Source organism: Monodon monoceros, unplaced genomic scaffold (assembly GCF_005190385.1).
Source record: "Monodon monoceros isolate NGI ecotype Baffin Bay Population unplaced genomic scaffold, NGI_Narwhal_1 Super_Scaffold_15, whole genome shotgun sequence".
In the NCBI taxonomy this organism is placed as follows: Eukaryota; Metazoa; Chordata; class Mammalia; order Artiodactyla; family Monodontidae; genus Monodon; species Monodon monoceros.
The window spans coordinates 38441796-38463928 of NW_021703771.1; the positions used below are offsets into that span (position 1 = coordinate 38441796).

Consider the following 22133-nt stretch of genomic DNA (forward strand, 5'->3'; position numbering starts at 1 on the left):
CAGTGGCCTCTCCCGTTGCGGAGCACAGGCTCCGGACGCGCAGGCTCAGCAGCCATGGCTCACGGGCCTAGCCGCTCCGCGGCATGTGGGATCTTCCCGGACCGGGGCACGAACCCGTGTCCCCTGCATCGGCAGGCGGACTCTCAACCACTGCGCCACCAGGGAAGCCCTTCATCCATGTTTTGAACAGTTTTAAGGAATTTCTTTTACTAATGGAAACTTCATGTCTCAAGTACTCTTAATTTTCCACTTGGGAAACATCTATTCCAAATAGGAAATTACTTCTAAGAATGTATCTTTGAACACCATTTAAAAAAAAAAGTTTGCTGGCTAAAAACACACAGCTTCAAGGTACAGCTCTGTTTTAGAAGAAAGGTCTGTGAAAACAAAGACTGGAACTCATGCATGTTACAACTTACTTCCCCACAATTAAAAATTTCTTGTTTTTTGCCTGTGATATTCCCTACACATACTACCCTGCCCCCAACTGGAACAACCATTGATGAAAATTTAAAACATTTCTTAGCTTGTTTGTCATATCTTCTCATCCCTAAAACTTTGACAGAGATCTGTCTTCTGCCTGGAACGTTGCCACCTTCTGGTTCAGCAGAGTCTCTAGGGCATCTTGGGACCTTCTCCTCATCCCCCATCATTACCATTCCAGGTGTTTCTGCCCCAGACACTGGAATCTGCAGTTTCAGTCTTAGTTTTTCTCACCAGAGTACCAGCCCAGTCATTTCCTGTTTCAGTTCCCACTGAAGAACTTCTGAAACACCTGTCAATAGAAGCAACTTGAAAATTGTTAAGTCTGGCTCCCTTCCTTTTATTTTTTAAATTTTTATTTATGTATGTATGTGTGTGTGTATGTATGGCTGTGCTGGGTCTTCGTTGCTGCCCATGGGCTTTCTGTAGTTGTGGCGAGCGGGGGCTACTCTTTGTTGCGGTATGTGGGCTTCTCATTGCGGTGGCTTCTCTCGTTGTGGAGCACGGGCTCTAGGCGCGCAGGCTTCAGTAGTTGTGGCACGCGGGCTTAGTTGCTCCACGGCATGTGGGATCTTCCTGGACCAGGGCTCAAACCCATGTTCCCTGCATAGGCAGGCGGATTCTTAACCACTCTGCCACCAAGGAAGTCCCCCCTTCCTTTTAGACTGTGATTTGTTTCAGTTCCATGGACTAGGCTGCCCAGGGTCCCTGCATAGGTTAGGCTGTGTGCATAACCCCATTGAAACAGTCGCTCTCTGGTCACCTACACCAAAGTTTTTATGGACTGATGCCAAACGTGGGCCTGCTATACTTTCCCTTCAGTTCCCTGAATTCTCTCATGTGTCTTTTAGAGTCTTCTCCATTCATATCAGTCCTACTTCTGACACTAGTGCATGGTGTCACAGTGGAGCCATGATGGTATTGAAGAGAAGATACCATACAGGTAAACAATGTGAAATTTATTTGGCAGCAAAAGACACAGAAACGTATCCATATGGAGACAGTTGAGTAAAACAGAAGACAGCATAGCATATTCTCATTGGAAGTTTAAGTTTTGCTGGCCTGTGAAGCTGACATATAGCACCTGATCAGGACGAGGATCCCAAGAGGTCATGTTTATCATTCTTGGGTGAGTGGTTTAGAGAGACTCTGGCTATGTGCCTGGCTGCTTACCGGGTACAATTACCAGGTACAAACCCCAGGACATGCCTGAATGTTCACTGTCAATCAGTGTGAATGAAAGGTCAGTTTCCCATTCTTCAACAAGACCAGACTAGGCCTTCCCGAAGTTTGTTCCTCAGAGGGCGGGGAACAGGATTTCTGCCTCTGGTAATTAGAGAAACTATCTAGTTTCGTGAGGTTCAGACTGTTGATCTGGTTAATTCTTAAGTCTGGGGAAGGGAAGAAGACTGTTGGGGACATTTTTGACATTTACAGATTAAATTTTATTCTTAGCATCATGAAATGGAACATATAGGTTTATCTACTTAGTCATAAGCATAGTCTAAAATATTTACAGATAAAATAATACAGTGTATGGGATGTGCTTTAAAATAATCCAGGGTGGGAGAATTAAGGGGAGGTATAGTTGAAGCAAGATTGGTCATGTATTGAGTGGGTGATTGTTACATCAGGTTTATTATACTGTTGTCTTTACATGTATATATGTGTGAAATTTTCCACAATAAAAAGTTTTTTTTTAAAAAGGTACAAATCTTCTCTATTTTTTTTCCGGATTATGCTAGCGAGAGTTTTATTAGTTCTATTCATCTTCTCAAAGAAACAGCTTTGTTTTATTCTCTCTGTTGCTTTATGTTTTATATTTTATTGATTTCTTTTCATTTTGTCATAGTTTCCTTTGCTGTGGAAAAGCTTTTAAATCTAAATAGATCCCATTTGTTTACTTTTATTTCCTTTGCTTTAGAGGACAGATCCAAAAAAATATTGACAAGATTTATGTCAAAGTGTGTTTGGCCTAGTTTTCTTCTAGGAGTTTTATGGTTTCTGGTCTTTAATCCATTTTGAGTTATTTTTATGTATGACATAAGAAAATGTTCTAATTTCATTCTTTTACATACTTTGCCTATTTTTAAATTGGGTCATTTGTCTTTTTATTGTTGAATTTTAAGTGTTCTTTATGTATTCTAGATACAAGTTCCATGTCAGATACATGATTTGCAAAAATATTCTCACATTCTTTTTTTTTTTTTATTTTGTTGATGGTGTCCTTTGAAGTACAAAACTTTTAAATTTTAATGAGGTCCAATTTATTTTTTCTTTTGTTGCTTATGCTTTTGGTGTCACATTTGAGAAACTATTGCCTAATCCAAGGTCACAATGATTTATGCCTATGTTTTCTTCTAAGAGTTTTATAGTTTTAGCTCTTATATTTAGGTATTTGGTTAATTTCAAGTTATTTGTATATGTGGTGTGAGGTAGTGGTCTATCTTCTTTCTTTTGCATGTGGATATCTAGCTGCCTCAGCACTATTTGTTGAAAAGACTATTCTTGCCTTACTGAATTGTATTGACCCCCTTTTTGAAAATCAACTGACTGTAAATGTAAAGGGTTATTTCTGGTCTCTCAATTATTATATTCCATTGATCTATTTGTATGACTTTATGTCGATACCACACTGTCTTGATTGCCATAACTTTGTTCTAAGTTTTGAAATTAGGAAGTGTGAGTCCTCCAACTTTGTTTTGTTTTGTTGTGTGTTCAAGATTGTTTTGGCTATTCTGGGTCCTTTGAATTTCCGTATGAATTTTAGGATCAGCTTGTCAAGTTCTACAAAGAAGCCATCTGGAGTTTTGATGGGGATTGTGTTGAATTTGTAAATCACATTGGGGACTACAATATGAAGTCTTCAGATCCATGAACATGTAATGTTTTATTCGTTTTCTAGGGCTGCCATACAAAGTACTGCTAACTGATATCTTAGAAAGCAGAAATTTATTCTCTCATTCTGGAGGCTAGAAGTCTGAAATCAAAGTGTTGGCAGTTTGGTTCTTTCTGGGCAGTATGGACAATCTGCTCCATGCTTCTGGTGGAGTTCTTTGGCTTGTAGGTGCATTGCTCTAGTCTCTGCCTTTAGCTTCATATGCTATTTTCCGTGTGTGTGTGTGTGTGTGTGTGTGTGTGTGTGTGTGTGTGTGTATGTGTGCGTGTGTGTGTGTTTCCAAATTTCCTCTTCATATAAGGACACCAGTTATCATGTTAGGGACAACTCTAATCCAGTATGACCTCATCTAAGCTTAATTACATTTGCAAAGACCCTATTTCAAAATAAGGTCACATTCACAGGTATTGGGAGCTAGTACTTTAACATCTTTTTGGAGGACACAATTCAACTCATAACAGCTGTCTTTCCATTTATTTTGGTCTTCTTTAATTCCTTTCAACAATGTTTTATAGTTTTCAGTGTATAAAATTTGTAATTCTTTTGTTAAATTTATTCATAAACATTTTATTATGTTTTAAACTAGTGTAAATTGAATTGTTTTCCTAATTTCCTTTTTGGTTTGTTCATTGCTACTGTATAGCAATGTAATTGATTTTTTTTTAAACATCTTTATTGGAGTATAATTGCTTTACAATGGTGATTGTAATTGATTTTTGTGTATTGATCTCGTAACCTGAAACCTTGCTAAACTTGTTTATTAGTTCTAATAGTTTCTAGTAGATTTCTTAGGATTTTCTAAATATAAGATCATATCATCTGGAAATAGAGATAGTTTACTTCTCCCTTTTAAATCTGAAAGCCTTTTATTTATTTTTCTTGCCTAAATTTCCTGTCTAGAACCTTCAGTGAAATGTTGAATAGAAGTGGTATATTCTATCATAGAGAGTGGACATCCTTGACTTATTCCTGAGCTTGGGGGAAAGACTTCAATCATTCACCATTAATTATGATGTTAGCTCTGGGTTTTTCTTAGATGCCCTTTATTAGATTAAGGACATTCCCTTCTATTCCTAGTTTTTGAGTGTTTTTATCATGAAAGGGTGTTGGATTTTGTCAAATGCATTTTCTGTTTCTATTGAGATGATCATGTGGTTTTTGTCCATTATCCTATTGATTGATATGGTGTATTTTATTTATTGATTATTGGATTTTAAATCAATCTTGCATTTCTGGGATAAATCTCTCTTGGTTGTGGTGTATAATATTTTTTATATATTGCTGGACTCAGTTTGCTAGCATTTTGTTGAGGATTTTTATGTTTATACTCATGAGAGATATTGGTCAGTAGTTTTCTTTTTGGTGGTGTCTTTGTCTGATTTTGCTATCAAGGTAATACTGGCCTCATAGAATGAGTTTTGAAGAGATCCCTCCTCTTCTGTTCAGATTTTATCTTTTTTCTTGAGTTGGCTTCAGTGGTTTGCATCCTTCTAGGAATTTGCCCATTTTATCCAAGTTATCTAATTTGTTGGTACACAGTTGTTAATAGTATTCCCTTATAATTCTTTTTATTTCTATAAGGTTGGTAGTAATGTCCTCTCTTTCATCCCTGATTTTAGTAATTTTAGTTTTCTCTCTTTTTCTTAGTCCATTTAGCTAAATATTTGTCCATTTTATTCAGTTTTTCAAAGAACTAACTTTTGGTTTTATTGATTTGTTGTATTATTTTTCTATTCTTTATTTCATGAATTTCCATCTAATCCTTATTATTTCCTTCCTTCCACTTGTTTTAGGTTAATTTTATCTTTGTCCATGGTCTTATGATAGAAGTTAGGTTGTTGGTTTGAGATTTTTCTTCTCTTTTAATGTAGGCATTTATAACTATAAATTTCCCTATAAGCACTACTTTTGCTGCATCTCATGAGTTTTGGTATGTTATGTCTTCATTTTCATTGTCTCAAAGTATTTTCTAATTTTCCTTTAGATTTCTTTTTTTGACCCGTTGGTTATTTAGGAGTGTGCTGTTTAATTTCCACATATTTGTGAATTTCCCAAATAACTGTCTGTCACCAATTTCTAATTTCACTCTACTGTGATTAGAGAACATTCTTTGTATAATTTCAATTCTTTTTAATTTATTTAGGCCTGTTTTATGGCCTAGGATATGATCTTTCTTTGAGAATGTTCCATGTGCATTTGAGAAAATGTATATTCTGTGGTTATTGAGTGGAGTGTTTATATAGATGTCTGTTAGTCTAATTTGTGTATAGTGTAGTTCAAGTCTTATTATTTCCTGTTGATCTTCTCCCTAGTTGTTCTATCCATTATTGAAAGTTGGATATTGGAGTCTCCAACTATTACTTTTGCATTGTCTGTTTCTCCCTTAAGTTATGTCAATTTTTGCTTCATGAATTTTAAGGGCTCTGTTTCTAGGCACATATATGTTTGTAATTGTTATATCATCCTGATGGATTGATACTTTTATCATTATAAAATATTCCTTTTAGTCTCTAATCACATTTTTGTTGTTGTTTTGTCTGATATTAGTAGTAGTTGCTTTTCTCATGATGTATCTTTTTTTCATCCTTTTACTTTCAACCTATTTGTATCTTTGAACCTAAAGCTATCTCCTGTAGATAGCATATAGTTGGAACTAGCTTTTTTATCCAGTCTACCAATCTCTGCCTTTTGATTAAATTGTTTAATTCATTCACAAATTATGTTATTATTGATATAATTGGATTTACATCTGCTCTTTTATTTTTCATTTTCTTTATGTTTCATGACTTTCTTGTTTCTCTGTTCTTCCTTTACTGATTTCTTTTACATTAAGTGAATATTTTTAGTGTAATATTTTCATCCTTTTAATGATTGTTTTCCCTTATATTTTTTGTCATTTTTTAGTGAAGAACTTTTATCTCTATGAAAAGTATAAAGTTTCATTCAAACTGAAATGTTGTCTCAAATTCAAAATGAAGCAATGCATGTTGCTATATGTTTTGATAATTAAAATATCAGTAATGGTAATGAAACTTTACCCTAAGACCACCAGTAGGGAAAAGGTCTCTATGGTGGGAAAATATAGTTGATTCTCAAAAGTAGATACACAGTAGTATCTTTGTCATAAGAACTCCTGTTGATGTTTTATCAATGAGTAAGGCTCTGTGACATTGCAGTCTTACAACTGTATATTAGTAAAATACAACAGTAAAAGTTTTCTTCTTTATGTACTATAGGGCATAGTCAAGTAGGCCATTTATTATGTCTCTTAAAAATCACAAAATTGTCCTATTTGACATAATTTAGATGTACATTTAAATATTAATTAATCTTATATTAACACAAGGACTGCTGAATTAAAAATTAATTTCAAGGATTTGAAACTATTTGAAACACCACCTAAAAAGTGGGAAAGCAGCGAAAGAAATCCATCTTGTATATATTTTGGTATCAGTTTCCATCAGTCAGCTCAGCACACCTTTTATCTTCTATTCCTTTATTGAACTGTAATTTGACAATAGCATGTTACAGTGTTTGTTTTCCAGCAGGCCAGACAGAACCAGAATAGAGCTGGCTCACCATTTCCAGCTAAACACATTGACAAAGTATTCAATTATATGACTGTACTCATCTAGTAAAGTATAAATAAGCTATATATACAACATGTACATGAGTAGATAATATATATACTTATACATAGAAAGTTGCTAAATTTCCTTAGAATTCTTGTCTTGTTATTTCATCTTCAAATATATCACATTTATCACTAAAAATCTTCAACATAAGTAAAGCTGATCTGGCAGAAGTCCTATATCTTTAGTTAGTTTTGCTGTGTACCTTTTTTATACCTATAAAAACTCCCTGGCCTCTCTTTCTGAGGTGGATGTGACTATCTTCTTCACCTAAAGAGGAGTTAGAGATTCTTACTCTCCAGCTTCTTCTTCATTTTTATTGTTGTTGTTTAAAATATTTAATCATTGTAGCCTTTCTGAAATTTTATGAAAAATAATTATTTTTAGATCTACCAAGCTGCAATTTTACATGTTACACCACTGAGTTATTTGGGGGGAATGCAATATATAGATTTAGTAGAAATTTTATGTAGAGTTTGGGGCTGAGAAAGGGGGAGGTGATTAAGGTCTGGAATTTGAGAGCTAAAGGTGCTAGATCCCGCTTGCTGCATTATGCATAGGTCAAGATTAATGGAACCAGTTAAGTTACTCTCCAGGTGATTGAGAAGGGTGGGAAATTTAGAGACTGAAATGGATCTCTGAACAGTCAATTAAGCCTTTGAATGATTGAGAAGAAGATAAATACTAGGACAAAATCCATCCTAACAACTGGTTCTGTTATGTAAAACAAACCTACAGTATTTGAAATGCAACCAAGTCCGTTTTATATTAAGGCGAGTATAAACCAACTTAATCTTAGACCTGCCTCCAGCCCCAGATTATGTTTGGTATGAGCACAAAGAGCTGTACAGCATGAATGCACAAGGAATCAGTAGAGTGAGAAGGCTCACTGCCAGGGAAGTTTGGCACAAGAACTCTAAGAGGAAGGGGAAATTTCTCCCTCGTTGAATCAACTTTGGCTCTCTGGAATAGAGAACATGGAGAGAGAGGGACCAAGGAAAGCCAACCCTATTCTACTTGTTGATACCTTAACAAGCTGTTGATTTATAAAAGGGGATAAAGGGGTAAAGTGTGGGTAGCATTCTGTTCCTCTGAGTCAATCCTAATGAAGTAGGAGGTTCTTGAAGAAATTAATTTCCATTTAAATTCATGTGTGACCCTCTTCTAGAAACCTCCACTTGTTTTGGAATTTTTGTAGAGAATTTCAAATGATTCAGCAACAATAAGGTCTTTTTTGACATATTCTATTTCTTGAGTGTAAGTCTTATGTTGAATGCCTTATTTCAGCTATAGAAATTTTCTCAAAATTGAAATGACTGATTACTTTCCTCTCCGTTTACTAATTTATTATGGAATAATAAATCATGATTCTTATACTTCCGAAGCAGTCAGGCTTTTAATCCAGGGTACTGTACTCCAGGATTCCTATGCCAAATTTCCTGGCAACGAAACAGTGGTCGATTCCAGGGCTTTTCTGACTTAAAGACAGAGTAGTTCTACTCAACAGAAAATGGAAACTTGCCCCTCCAGTGCAGCTTCTGAGCTTAACAAAAGGTGACAGGAGCAATGAAATGGGTGGATTTTACCCAGAGCATTTAGAACAAAGGAAAAAGAGTCTGTGCTCTGCTTGGGCCCCTCACACTCTGCCCCCCAACAAAAAGCATTTGAAAAGAGTGATTCTGCTTCTTCTTCAGAATGACTTTTAATTCTCTTACCATGGTCACCTTTTGATTATCTGTGAGCAGATTTTTTTCTTTTTTTTTTTTTTAATTTTTATTGGAATATAGTTGCTTTACAATGTTGTGTTAGTTTCTTCTGTACCACAAGGTGAATCAGCTATACGTATACATATATCCCCTCTTTTTTGGATTTCCTTCTCACTTAGGTCACCACAGAGCATTGAGTAGAGTTCCCTGTGCTATGCAGTATGTTCTCTTTAGTTATCTATTTTATACATAGTATCAATAGTGTTTATATGTCAATCCCAGTCTCCCAATTCATCATCCGGTATTCATGGATACCGGTCCCCTTGGTATCCATACGTTTGTTCTCTACGTCTCTGTCTCTTTTTCTGCTTTGTAAATAAGATCGTCTATACCAGTTTTTTCAGATTCCACATATATGTGTTAATATATGATATTTGTTTTTTATTTTGCATCTTATCTGCTCTACATAGCATCCAACTGATGGGGCAGTTACCCAGAATTAAAGTCCCTTAAATTCTTTATCCCTACTCACTTGTAGGAGCTTATGTTTCTGTCCCCCCTCATGAGAGAAAAGGGGATACAATTCAAAGCATCTAAGCTTAATTCCTGTATTTTCTCCTGATCGTTTTGATGCTACTCAAGGCACTCTTCCTTAAGATATGCCTCTGTGGTTAAAATTGAACTACACAAAGCTGAGCAGAACATGTTCTTCCATCCATGTGACATGATATTCTTGTAGCCCCAGAAGAAAACTCTGAATTTATCTCCCCTTTTACATTAAAAAATCATGTTTAATTTAGTGCCCTCTTTAGGCTGTAGCTTTTCCATGCAACTGCCTTTGACTACCAGGCTTTATCCCCCCTCAGTTTTATTGGTTAGGCTGAAATATTTTTCAAGTATGTTTATAATTCTCAATTATGTTTATAATTATAATGTGATCATTTTAATCACTGTATTTTTGTATAATCTATATCCTTGTGTGGTTTTTGTACATTCATTTTCTGAATATACCTGTTGCCAACCTTGGGTTGTATGTTCCAAACTTGATTTTTTTTTTTTGAAACTAGCTGACCTTCATCCCTTTTTAGAGTTTCACAGACATGGTTGTATTTCTGGGTATAGATTTTTAGTGTAAGGTAATGCTGCTGTCTTTTTAAATAGTTTCACTGGAAAACTGACAAGAGAGCCCTGGAGTTGCAGACTCACTGCTGTCACTCTAGTTTTTCTCCATTATAAGTGAATCGCCACCACCACCACCAGCCCCATTTAGAAGTTAAAGGCATTTTCTCTGGCTGAAATTTTTACAATAAAGTTGCATTCTTGAAATTTCCTACTTAAAGAAGTCCAGAGATCTTAGGTGTTTTTAAGAATAGATTTACAAATTTTCATGTATATCATAGTGACATTTTACCAAGAAAATGCTTCTGGATTAACTTGCATTGATTGTATTTTTATTCCATTTCCAAAAATGATTTGCAGCAACTTAGATTAAAATTATTTATCATACCTTCACCATAATCACTAAAATGGAAGAGATGGAAAATACAAAGTATTGGCAAGGATGTGGAACAAGTAGAATTTCTTGTACACTGCAAGTAAGAGAGTAAATTGCTACAACTCCTTTGGAAAACTGCTTGGCAGTATCTACTAAGCTGAATGTAGATATACCCTATGAATAGCAATTCTACTCCTAGTTATATACCCAGCAAACATATATACATGAGTTTACCAAAAGGCATGTACTAGAATGTTCACAGTAGAACTATTCACAGTGGTCCCAAACTATAAACTACACAAATGTTCATTGTTAGGGACTGAATTGTGTTCCCCCAAAATTCATAGGTGAAGCCCCAACCCCCAGTGGGACTGTATTTGGGGATAGGGCCTTAAAGGAGGCAATTAATTAAATGGGGTCATATGGGTGGAACCCTAATCTCATAGGACTCGTGTCCTTATAAGAAGAGGAAGAGACACCAGGGGAAAGACCATGTGAGGACACAGCAATAAGATGGCTACCTGCAAGCCAAGGAGATAAATCTCAAAAGAAATCAAACCTGCCGACTCCTTGATCTTAAGACTTCCAGCCTCCAGAACTGTGATAAAATAAATTTTTGTTGTTTAAGCTACCAGTTTGTGATATTCATTTGTGGCAGCCCTAGCAGACTAATACACTCATCAACAGTAGAATGATAATAAACTGTGGTATTTTCATGCAATAGGATATTACTGCACAGAAACAAAAATAAACTACTTCTACATACATGGATGAATCTCACATAATATTGAGTAAACAAAGCCAGACACTTGCTAATAAAGGAAATGAGTTTATATGAAGCAATATGTACTCTAATATCCAATTTGAAAATGATTTAGGACACACTGTCATTGATTTGATCAATGTCAGTGCAAAATGAAAGACACTTTCCTATGTCTGGAATATTTGTTAACCAGCAAAGTTCAGGACTATCAGATTCGGTAATTAATACTTCTTGTTTTAAAAACCTTTAAGAAATAATAAAAATAAAAACCTTAAAAATGGTGACTTTTACATATTAAACTTCTGATGTATTTAAATTTTAAAATAATTTTATTTAGCATTTATTTTGTGTTAATGTTTCCTTCTAATGTTTTCTACTATCATAAGTCTTTATCAGGTAGAGAGCATTCTAACATGTTACTGAAATACATAATCTTGTCATAGTATATTGACTTATACTAGTGATAAGCCATGAATTTATTATTATTATGGAGTTTTTTGGACAGAAAACTGCTGAAACTTTTAGTATAATCCTATAATAGAAAAATGGTTCACTGTTTATTATTATTATGGGCACATTATTTGAGAACACATAAAGTATTGTGATAAATACAGAACTACTTAGGATTTCAGGAATTTTCCAGATTAATAACTTTTGGGAATTTGGAAACACTTTTTCTGGAATTCCCCGATTTTCCAGCTGTGTGATTACCTGCAACTCTCCTCTGGTTCTTCATGCCATAAGGACTGTAGGTTTTCTGTTGGAATTTTAGTTGCCCTGAGCAGTACTGATTTTATTGTCTTTAGTCTGAAAAAGCTGTAAAAATGAGTAACACTTCTCCCAAGTGTCAGCTTCTTCTAGAATCTGCCTGCTTCTGTTCACTTTCCAGTGCCTTCAGGTTACCTGTTTCTGTACTTTGTGCAGAGTTTACAGCTGCCATCAGCAGGAGAGTCAGCTAGGGCAGAGCTTAGTTTGCCCTACTAGAAGCATAACTCTTCTCCCTGTTCTGATAGAGCACAATTTCTACTATCTTCTTGAGAAGACTGCATGGGAAATATATTTTTTGAGGGCTCATCTGTCCAAAAATGTCCTTATTTTACTTGATTAATAGTTTGACTGGGCATGGATAGTTTGACAGTAATGTTCCCTTCAAAACTTTTAGGCACTATGCCACTATCTTCACGTTTCCATTATTGCTGTTGCAAAGTTCGATGTGAAAGTTTCTTGATCTTTTGTATTTGACCTGTTTTTCCCTTCTGAAGTTGTTAGGATATTCTTTCTTTATTTCTAGTTTCCTGAAACTTCATAATAATGTGCCTTAGAATGGAGCTTTTCCCCCATTCTTTGTGCTGGGACTCTTTCAATTTAGAAAATCATGTCCTTCAGTTCTAAGAAATTTAATTTTCTTTCTTTCTTTGATAATTCCTCCCCCCCGCCAATAGTCTTTAGAACACCTCCTGGTTAGATATTGAACCTTCTGGATTTATCTTCTAATTCTTTTATTTTCTCTTTTATTTTCCATCTTTTTGTCTTTCTGCTCTATTTTCTGAAAGATTACTTCAACCTTTTTCCCTAAATTTTTTATTTAGCAGTCATATTCAGAGTTCTTTCTTATGCCCAAATTGTCCTTTTTGTTTATAGCATTTATGCAGTGCAATATGCCTATATAATAATAGGCATATTAGAGTGTATTTTTCCCCTTTTGGTCTCTGTATTTTTTTCTTTCCTTCCTCCAAGATCCTTTTCTCTATTTCTTTATTGTGATTTTTATCTTTTATCCTAGAGGATTTCCTTAAATGCCTAGAAATATTTGTTGTCCATTCACAAGAACGAAGCACTGAAAAGCTGATTAGAAGTTCTGTGTGCATAGATAGGGTTTTATTGATTGGTGGGCTTCACTAGATAAGGTGGCGGGTCAGGTTTTCCAATGAAGAACCCCCAAATGTCAGTATCTGCAGGTCTTTTTTTTTTTTTTTTGCTATTGAGTTTCCTCCAATTTTTCTGTCTACTTGGGATGGAAGCTTCCTGGACTGGTAGGGTTCTGGATGCTGAAGAGGTAAGGACTGTTGGTTTCACTGTTTACTTTGCAGAATTGTAGTACAGTGTCTCTCACCCTTTCTCAATGTTAAAAGTGTCCCAGACAGTAAACTTACCAGTTTCAGCTGGAGTGGAGGAATTATAGGAGTCTGGCTGTCCAGGTGAAAGGAGAGAATCTAAGGAACTGCCTTTGTCTTATTTTCAAACAATGCCTGTGTTTCCAGCCTGACCCCTCACCTGCATTTTTGAGTATATCTAGTAGTGCCAAACCTTTGGGGAGTTTGTGGTGAGGACTGGATTGCTTCATCTTGGCCCAGTACCCCACCTCCCACCTTCTGATTTCTCAATCTACTAAGGTCCTACTCATCCAACTAAGGAAAGCAATGCCAGTCTTTTCTTCTTCCAGGCTTCCCTAATCTTTCCAAGTGCTTCTCTAAGAATCACTTTCCCTCATCACTTGTTTTTTGGGGAGGGTAAATCACCCTCTTCTTTCCTAAGGGGAAGGGAGGGAAAAGGTTCTTATCACAAATACTAGACACGAAAGCCAGTGATTCCTGATCCTCCTTCCCCTCCTTAGAAAGACACTGTGGTGTGGGGAATAGGGGGGATTGTGGAGGAGGGTGGCATTTGGAATAGGGCTGGTTCTTCTCATTATTTAACCACAGGGGCAGGAGTCTGGATCCAGTTATTGGTGGCTTATTGGTGGTTCTCTTTAGAAATCTGAGTGTACTCAGCACTTCTGTCCATCAACTTTGAGCCTTAATTACAATTCCAGGACAAGAGGGAAACATTGCACAATGCAAAAAGTGCATAATGATCCATTGTATGGGTGTATCCAAATGTACTTCAAATTCCCCATTATTGGACATTTAGTTTCTTTTTCACTTTTTTGATGTTAGCAGTGTCACAGTGAACATCCTTGGAGTCGTTAAACATTATTATTTCCATAAGTGAGATTCCTATGGGTGGAATAGCTGGGTGATATGATATGCATGTTTTTAATGCTTTTATTACATACTATCTGGTTACCTTGAACTCTTGTAACCAGTTTTACATTCCTCCCCGTGGTACATAAGAGGGTTCTTTTTCCCCTTACCTATGCTTGCTCCAGCTATTTTATCTTTTTCCTTATCTCTGCCAGTTTAGATAAAAGTATGGCCTCTCATGATTTTACATTGCATTTTTATCACTAGTAAGAATGAAACATTTTACACATGCTTTTTGCCTACTGAGCTGTTTTTTTTTAACGCAATTTGCCTGTTCAGGTCCTTTCACAATTTTTCTATTGGGGTATTCAATTTTTTATATGTTGGCGTTTTTAATACATTGAAAATATTAGTCGTATGCCATAAATGTTGCCACTATGCTTCCCAATTTGATGTGTACATTTTATTTGTAATACTTTCTGTTATACAGAAAATTTAAATTTTTATGTATTCAGATCTTAGATAAAATGACTTAATTCTGAGTTTCAGTTTTCTCTTCAGTAAAAACATGATAATACATACTACATGGTAAGGTGGATATGGTTTAGGTAAATTAACTGCTACATAATAGTTGCTCAAGAAATGATAGCTTTTTTTATTCCGTGTGACACATTGAAAAAGTTCAGAATCATCCAAATATTTTACTAGAATTAAAAAACATAGTCAAAGATATTTAAACCAGATATGAACCTGAATATTAAGTGAAACTCTGTATCTTTAAGGCCAGTATAGACAGGTAACTTTTAATTTCTCTTTTTTACTAGTCTAATTTTTGTTCTTAAAAAAATTAATGAGCTCTGATTGATGGATCCTCTTAAGTAGGGAAATCTGAAGTCTGAGTGGAGTGTGAGAAGACTAGTGTTTTCTTCTAAGTTATTGTTAAGGGATTATGAATATATTCATTTCTGGTAATGATTTTTTTCATAGCATCATTATTTATTTTATATCAATATAGATACATCTGATAAAACCAAAATAACACACTAGCCCCTCCTGCTTTTAAGACAATATGCAAATAAGGTTTCTGTTCCCCAGCAGGTCACTAGAGCTTCTTACTCCCTGAGGTCAAGTGCAAGTTGGCTTAGATAGATAACAGTCTGTTCAGTTGCGAGCTACATAAAATGCTTTTATGAATGTTTATTTTTAGGCCACTTTACACCAATAATTTTTTTTATTTTACATGTTGTAACTTCTGAGTAACTTTTTTTAAAATTTATTTATTTATTTATTTATTTTTGGTTGCATTGGGTCTTGTTGGGTCTTCGTTGCTGCTTGCGGGTTTTCCCTAGTTGTGGCGAGCCAGGGCTACTCTTCTTTGCAGTGTGCGGACTTCTCATTGCGGTGGCTCCTCTTGTTGCGGAGCACAGGCTCTAGGTGTGCAGGCTCAGTAGTTGTGGCTCGCAGGCTCAGTAGTTGTGGCACACAGGGTTAGTTGCTCTGCGGCATGTGGGATCTTCCCGGACCAGGGCTCGAACCTGTGTCCCCTGCATTGGAAGGCGGATTCTTAACCACTGCTCCATCAGGGAAGTCCCTGAGTAACTTTTTATGATAATATAATAGAATTCTTATAAGGTACCATTATAATAAAAATAATTTTATCATTTCACATATAATTTCACTATAAATGAAATCACATATAGCAATTTCATAGATGTGGCCTAACTAAAGTCTAGTGAGCCATATTTTAATATTATAGTATATTTGAGCACAGAGTAACAAAGAAATCACCACTGAGGAAGTTTATAAGCAATTGTTTGTTAACCAAATATGCTTTGAGAAACATGACTGTCTTCTATTTTAGTTATTTTTCAGAATTCAGTTCTCCCCCTCTATTAGGTAACATGCCTAACCTAAGGACAGGTTAACTTTCTGAAAGGCAGCAGATGTCCTGGGTGGCTGACATTGCTTTCTTCTTTATATATCCCTTAAAAAGTAGCTCCCTTCTCCATCAGTTGTATGTGTGTACATCTCCATTGCAAGGTGGAGATGATTCCAAATGAATTCCTATGAATGATGTTGGCAAAGCCATCTAAACATACATGTGCTTGGTGTGGGCATTGACATTTACATTGGCTTGTATGATTTCTTTGTACTTTAAAATTGTTTAGTCTCTATAATCACTATTTCTGTAGTGTAATTTTATTACTTTAATACAGCTCTATTCAAATATCATACAAGCCTTTATATAAGTCAAATAGCATTCCCCTGCAAAGCCAACCATTGCAAATGATATTTTTAAGATCCTTGAGGTGGAGTGGTTATTACTTGAAATGTGACAGTTCCAAACCCTTCATAATGACTGTGTGCTTTTACTGTAGAACATTTGAAGAATTAGGTGCTTATGTGTTAAATGCTTGCCACCTGATAATTATCTCAAGGGAGAAATTATTTTGGTTTAGTTTAAGCTTAATCTAAAGAAAAAATAATTTATCATATTAGTTTTCAGTAAGACTTTATTAAGACGGATGTCCAGAATGGAGGTTAATTTCTTCCACTCCTAGATAAGAGTGATTTGTGTGTCAAAATTAAGCATATTGGCAGGTCATCCTGTATAAGTTTATATATAGAGTTGAAGTAAACTTATATTTTAACTTGAAGTTTTTTTTTAACAACGTTTATTTCTTCTGTCAGTTATTTTTATTTTATTGACTGTTAATTTATCAGTCTTTTTTTTTTTTTAAAAAAAAAAGTGAGAGGAAAAAAAGCCATAGTATTATCACATTTTGTGTATGTGGGTTCCCTAAACCATATGGTGATTTCTAATTAGAATACAAAGGATTCTTTGTCGAGACTAACTTCATAGTAGCTGCAATGGTGGGCATCACAGAAGGAGAGAGTTTTCTTGAGTTTCCGACAAGGACACTTTTGAGAGAAACTGTGTGGTCTATAATCGTCCTTATACTCAAAGTCTGATAAAGTTATTGATGTGCAGATCAAGTTGGTATTTTGAAGCTGATAATTTAATTCTGCATGTTTGATCCTCTCAGTCAGTGGCTTGGCTTGATTTTTTTAAAAGGCAGATTCAGTATTTAATTTCACATGTACCCTCGCAGTAGAGATTTCAAAGGATACTTTGCTGGATGCTTGACTGCCTTGTCTATTTGCTCTTGTTTTGCATGCAAGAGAGAGCCAGAAGCCTTTCTTCTCATTGTGTACACATAGTATTAATGGATTTACTCTGCCTGTATCGTCTCATTACTGAAAACAGCCAGAAGCACAGAAGTCTTTCAGTGTATGCAAATAAGGCAGAATCATCTACCTGAGAGTTAATATTCTCTGCTTTTAAGTGTATTCTAAATCTGATGTTTGTATTTAGAGCATAACATCCTGTTCTTTTTTTTTATGGGCAAAAAGCTAAGCAGGCTCAGGCAGCTGTTTGATGTTGGCTTCAAGTGTTATTAATTTCATATTCTATTATTCTTTTCACTGTAGCACAAGTGAAGCTGATGTGGAGGCTGTCATGGATAAGTTGTTTGATGAGCTGGCTCAGAAACAAAATGATTGTACGTAAGTTAATTTCTCTTGAAAGAGAATACATTTAGAACACAATGCCCAATCTCCACTGACCAATTAATAAGTTCCATTGCTGTATATGGGTTGATGCCACACTCAAGTGGCAGTCATTGTATCAGCATTTTGTCTAATTTATGTGTTGAATCATGTGCTATTATTCATCAAGCTATGCATTTCCTATCTGTAAGAGATGAATTTTATAGTAATTATCCAGACAAGATTGAGTCTTTGTTCATGTTCCCATAGTAACTAGACCAAGGATTCTAAAAGTGCAAGGCAGAGAGCTGCGGCTGAATAAAGCCTGTGGAACCATTGCCGACTGCACATTTGAAGAGCTATGTGAGAGAGTGAGTATCCAGACATGTTCAGACTCATTGGCCTTTTCACATGTTAAAATACTTCATATTTTCCTCTCTTCCTGTTTCAGATTTTAAAATACAATTCACAGAGTCAGAACTGATTTAAAACTCTCATTAAGAGAAATACTCATGTGTATATACCCATGTGCTTTTTATAGATACTGGCATGAAATTTACTCTTAGAAGGGCTCGAAAACAAAATTAGAAACAGAGAGAACTGTCAGCTATTGCTGGAAGCAAAACTAAAATCAGCTTTAGGGATATTTTGTAAAAGTCAAACGTAAGAAAATTTTTTTAAAAAATGAGGTGAGGTTAGTACCAGGGGAAAGGAAGATGAAGTAATAATACCATGATCCAAGGAGGTATGACATAAAAGAATTTCCATTCCTTGTTCTTATGGCTCATCTGTTATTGTCATAATATCTGACCTATTTGGGCCAAGGTCAAAGAAAGTGAATTTTTATAACTGTGACATCTATATTATATAACAATATATCCAACAGAGAAAAAAATATGTACATATATATTCATATAAATGAGAAAGATGTTGATTACAGATTAATTTTAGATATGAATTATGTCTTTTTTTTTTTTTTTTGCGGTACACAGGCCTTTTACTATTGTGGCCTCTTCCATTGTGGAGCACAGGCTCCAGATGCACAGGCTCAGCGGCCATGGCTCACGGGCCCAGCCGTTCCGCGGCATGTGGGATCTTCTGGGACCAGGGCACGAACCCACGTCCCCTGCATTGGCAGGCGGACTCTCAACCACTGCGCCACCAGGGAAGCCCTGAATTCTATCTTTTAAAAGCTCTGGGAATTCTCAGTACTCAATGGGTATTCAATTGACTGTAAATCTTGAGAAAAACAAAGCCAGTTACATATATCTTTAAGCATAATATCTCAATTATGTATAAATTATCATTCCAACTAGTCTCTCTGATTTATCTTGAATTTTAGGTAGCTAAAAAAGAATTGTTTTTCAGGGGGAAGAGAAAGTATTTTTTATACCTGCTAGCCATTTTATGACGACTTTTCTTAAAAACTAGTGACTTCATTACTTCTAAATTTGTAATTTTCAAACCAGAGAGAGAATCCAATCTACAAATGCTATCACAGAAATAAAGCACTTCAAGACCAATAAGGACTAGGATGAATTAGAATCCTCTGACAAGGTGATAATGTCAGTCTCTGGTTGTAAAGGTTATTCTGTGTGATACGGACGCTTCACACTTCTATTGCATCTATCTCGTCAAGGTCCTAATAACCTAATATCTTCAGCCATAATTTTATTAAGGCTTCCATTTAAGTTTTACTTACTTTGCCACTTGAGAAAAATCTTATATATCTGAGAAGCTCCCCCCACTTCCATAGAAGGGGACCTAGTGAGGAAAGGGGAAGGACAGACCTGTTGTGTCTTGAGGTGGTAAGGCAAAGGTGGTCTCTTGGAGCAGCTACTGAGTATTTATCTCTATTTTTTATGTGCTCATTATTTCAGGAGACTTAGTACCAGGAAAAAGCCACTAATCAGAGACCAACATCTTCATAGTCTACTGTATCGGGGTGGTGAGGAAGAAGATTGTTTGGGACTTTATCTTGAAAAATTAAGATAATACTTATAAAAATAGATATTTTTATCTTATTTGACAAAAATATGGACTATAATAACAACTAAGAACTAAATTCCTAAAATAAACAGTGAACAAATTACTATTTATTTTTGGCATAACTTTCTTGACAAAATTTTAGGATGATAAACTAGTATATCCTACACTTCATGATTGGTTGTTCGAGTACATGGAAAATCATGTTTATAAAAACATTTAAGGATATCATCGGTTTTTTCAAAGTCCTGTTTTAATTCATGAATATTTCAGTTACTTTCTTTTAAAGTTTTTTTTTTCTTTTAAAGTTTTTATGTTGTCACTATCCTTGTTGAGTTTTTTCTTCTTCAGTTAGCCAGATCTTCATTTCTCAGTGGCTTTGCATGGATAGATTTGCTTTATATCCATATTGTAATTGTAGGATGTTTACTATGTCAGACTGGATGACTGACATTAAACATTGATATGATAGGTTGGATTAAGTACTAGTATTAAGCTGTGATGGAAGTTTGAGGAAGGGTTACATTTTAAAAATTGAGGTATAATTGACCTATCACATTATATTAGTTTCAGGTGTACAACATAATGATTCAGTATTTGTATACATTGCAAAATGATCACCACAATAAATCTAGTTAACATCAGTCACCTTATATAATTGCAAAAAATTTTTTTCTTGTGATGAGAACTTTTAAGATCTATCTTCTAAGCAATTTTCAAATCTGCAATACAATATTATTAATTATAGCTACCATGCTATACATTATACCCCCATGACTTATTTATTTTATAACTAAAAGTTTGTACCTTTTGACCCCTTTCACCCATTTCTCCCACCCCCCAACCCCCACCTCTGGCAACTACCAATCTGCTCTCTGTATGTATGAGCTTGTTTTTTTTGTTTTCATTTTTTTAGATTCCACATATAAGTGAGCCCATACAGTATTTGTCTTTCTCTCTCTGACTTATTTCATTTAGCATAACGCCCTCAAGGTCCATTCATGTTGTTGCAAGTGGCAAGATTTCTTTTTTTTTTTTTATGGCTGAATAATATTACAGTATATAGATATACCACACTTGCTTTCATCCATTGATGGATACTTAAGTTGTTTCCATGTCTTGGCTATTGTAAATAATGCTGCAGTGAACATGTGGTGCATATATCTCTTCAAGTTAGTGTTTTTGTTTTCTTTAGATAAATACTCAGAAGTGGAATTGCTAGATCATATCTATTTTTAATTTTTTGAGGAACCTGCATACTATTCTCCATAGTGTCTGTACCAATTTACATTCCTACCAACAGCACACAAGGGTTCCCTTCTCTCCACATCCTTACCAACGCTTGTTATTTCTTGTCTTTTTGATAGCCATTCTAAATGGTGTGAGGTGATATCTCACTGTGGATTTGGATTGCATTTCCCTGAAGATTAGTGATGTTAAACATCTCTTCATGTATCTGTTCGGTGTCTGCGTTTTCTTTGGAACAATATCTATTCAGATCATCTGCCCATTTTTATTTTAATTAATTAATTTTTGGCTGCATTGGGTCTTCATTGCTGCACACAGGCTTTCTCTAGCTGCGGCGAGGGGGCTACTCTTCATTGCGGTGCACGGGCTTCTCATTGTGGTGGCTTCTCTTTTCTGTGGAGCACAGGCTCTAGGCGTGTGGGCTTCAGTAGTTGTGGCTCACAGGCTCTAGAGCACAGGCTCAGTAGCTGTGGCACACGGACTTAGTTGCTCTGCGGTGTGTGGAATCTTCCCGCACCAGGGCTCGAACCCTTGTCCCCTGCATTGGCAGGCAGATTCTTAACCACTGCGCCACCAGGGAAGTCCCATCTGCCCATTTCTAATTGGATTTTTTTTTTTTGTTATTAAATTGGGTGAGTTCTTCATATGTTTTGGATATTAACCCCTTATCAGATATATGTTTTGCAGATATTTTCTTCCATTCAATAGGTTGCCTTTTCATTTTGTTGATGGTTTCCTTTGCTGGGCAAAGCTTTTTAGTCTGATGTATTCCTGCTTTATTTTGGCTTTTGTTGCTTTTGTTTTTGGTGTCAGATTCAAAGAGTCATCACCAAGGCCTACGTCAAGGAGCTTACTGCCTGTGTTTTCTTCTAAGAGTTTTATGGTTTCAGGTTTATGTTCAATTTTTTAATCCATTTTGAGTTAATTTTTGTGTATGGTGTAAGATAGTGATCAAGTTTCATTCTTTTGCGTATGACTGTCCAGTTTTCACACCACCATTTATTGAAGAAACTGTCCTTTCCCCATTGTATATTCTTGGCTCCTTTGTCATAAATTAATTGACCATATATATGGATTCATTTCTGGGTTCTCTATTCTGTTGTACTGATCTATGCATCTGTTTTTATGCCAATACCATGCTGTTTTGGTTACTATAGCTTTCTAATATAGTTTGAAATCAGGGAGCATGATGCTTCCAGGCCTGTTCTTTCTCAGTATTCCTTTGGCTATTCAGGGTATTCTGTGGTTCCATATAAATTTTAGGATTGTTTGTTCTATTTTTGTGAAAAATAACACTGGAGTTTTGATAGGGATTGCATTGAATCTATAATTGCTTTGGGTAGTATGGACATTTTAACAATATTAATTCTTCTAATCCATGAGCATGGACTATCCTTTCATTTATTTGT

The 22133-nt window shown here is 35.5% G+C and overlaps 1 protein-coding gene across 7 annotated transcripts in view; it reads left to right on the forward strand.

The window, feature by feature from the left end:
- The window catches only part of AFG1L (AFG1 like ATPase), a 190787-nt gene that overhangs the window by 129551 nt on the left and 39103 nt on the right, over positions 1–22133 (forward strand). For 3 of the 7 annotated variants that reach the window (XM_029223730.1, XM_029223734.1, XM_029223735.1), the window contains 3 exons: positions 1335–1426; positions 17434–17508; positions 17761–17861. In XM_029223730.1, the coding sequence (XP_029079563.1) occupies positions 1335–1426; positions 17434–17508; positions 17761–17861 (268 nt within the window). Of the gene's footprint in view, positions 1–1334; positions 1427–17433; positions 17509–17760; positions 17862–18482; positions 19794–22133 lie in introns of those variants that run through there. The other 4 variants (XM_029223731.1, XM_029223737.1, XM_029223732.1 and 1 more) reach the window with 3 other exon arrangements.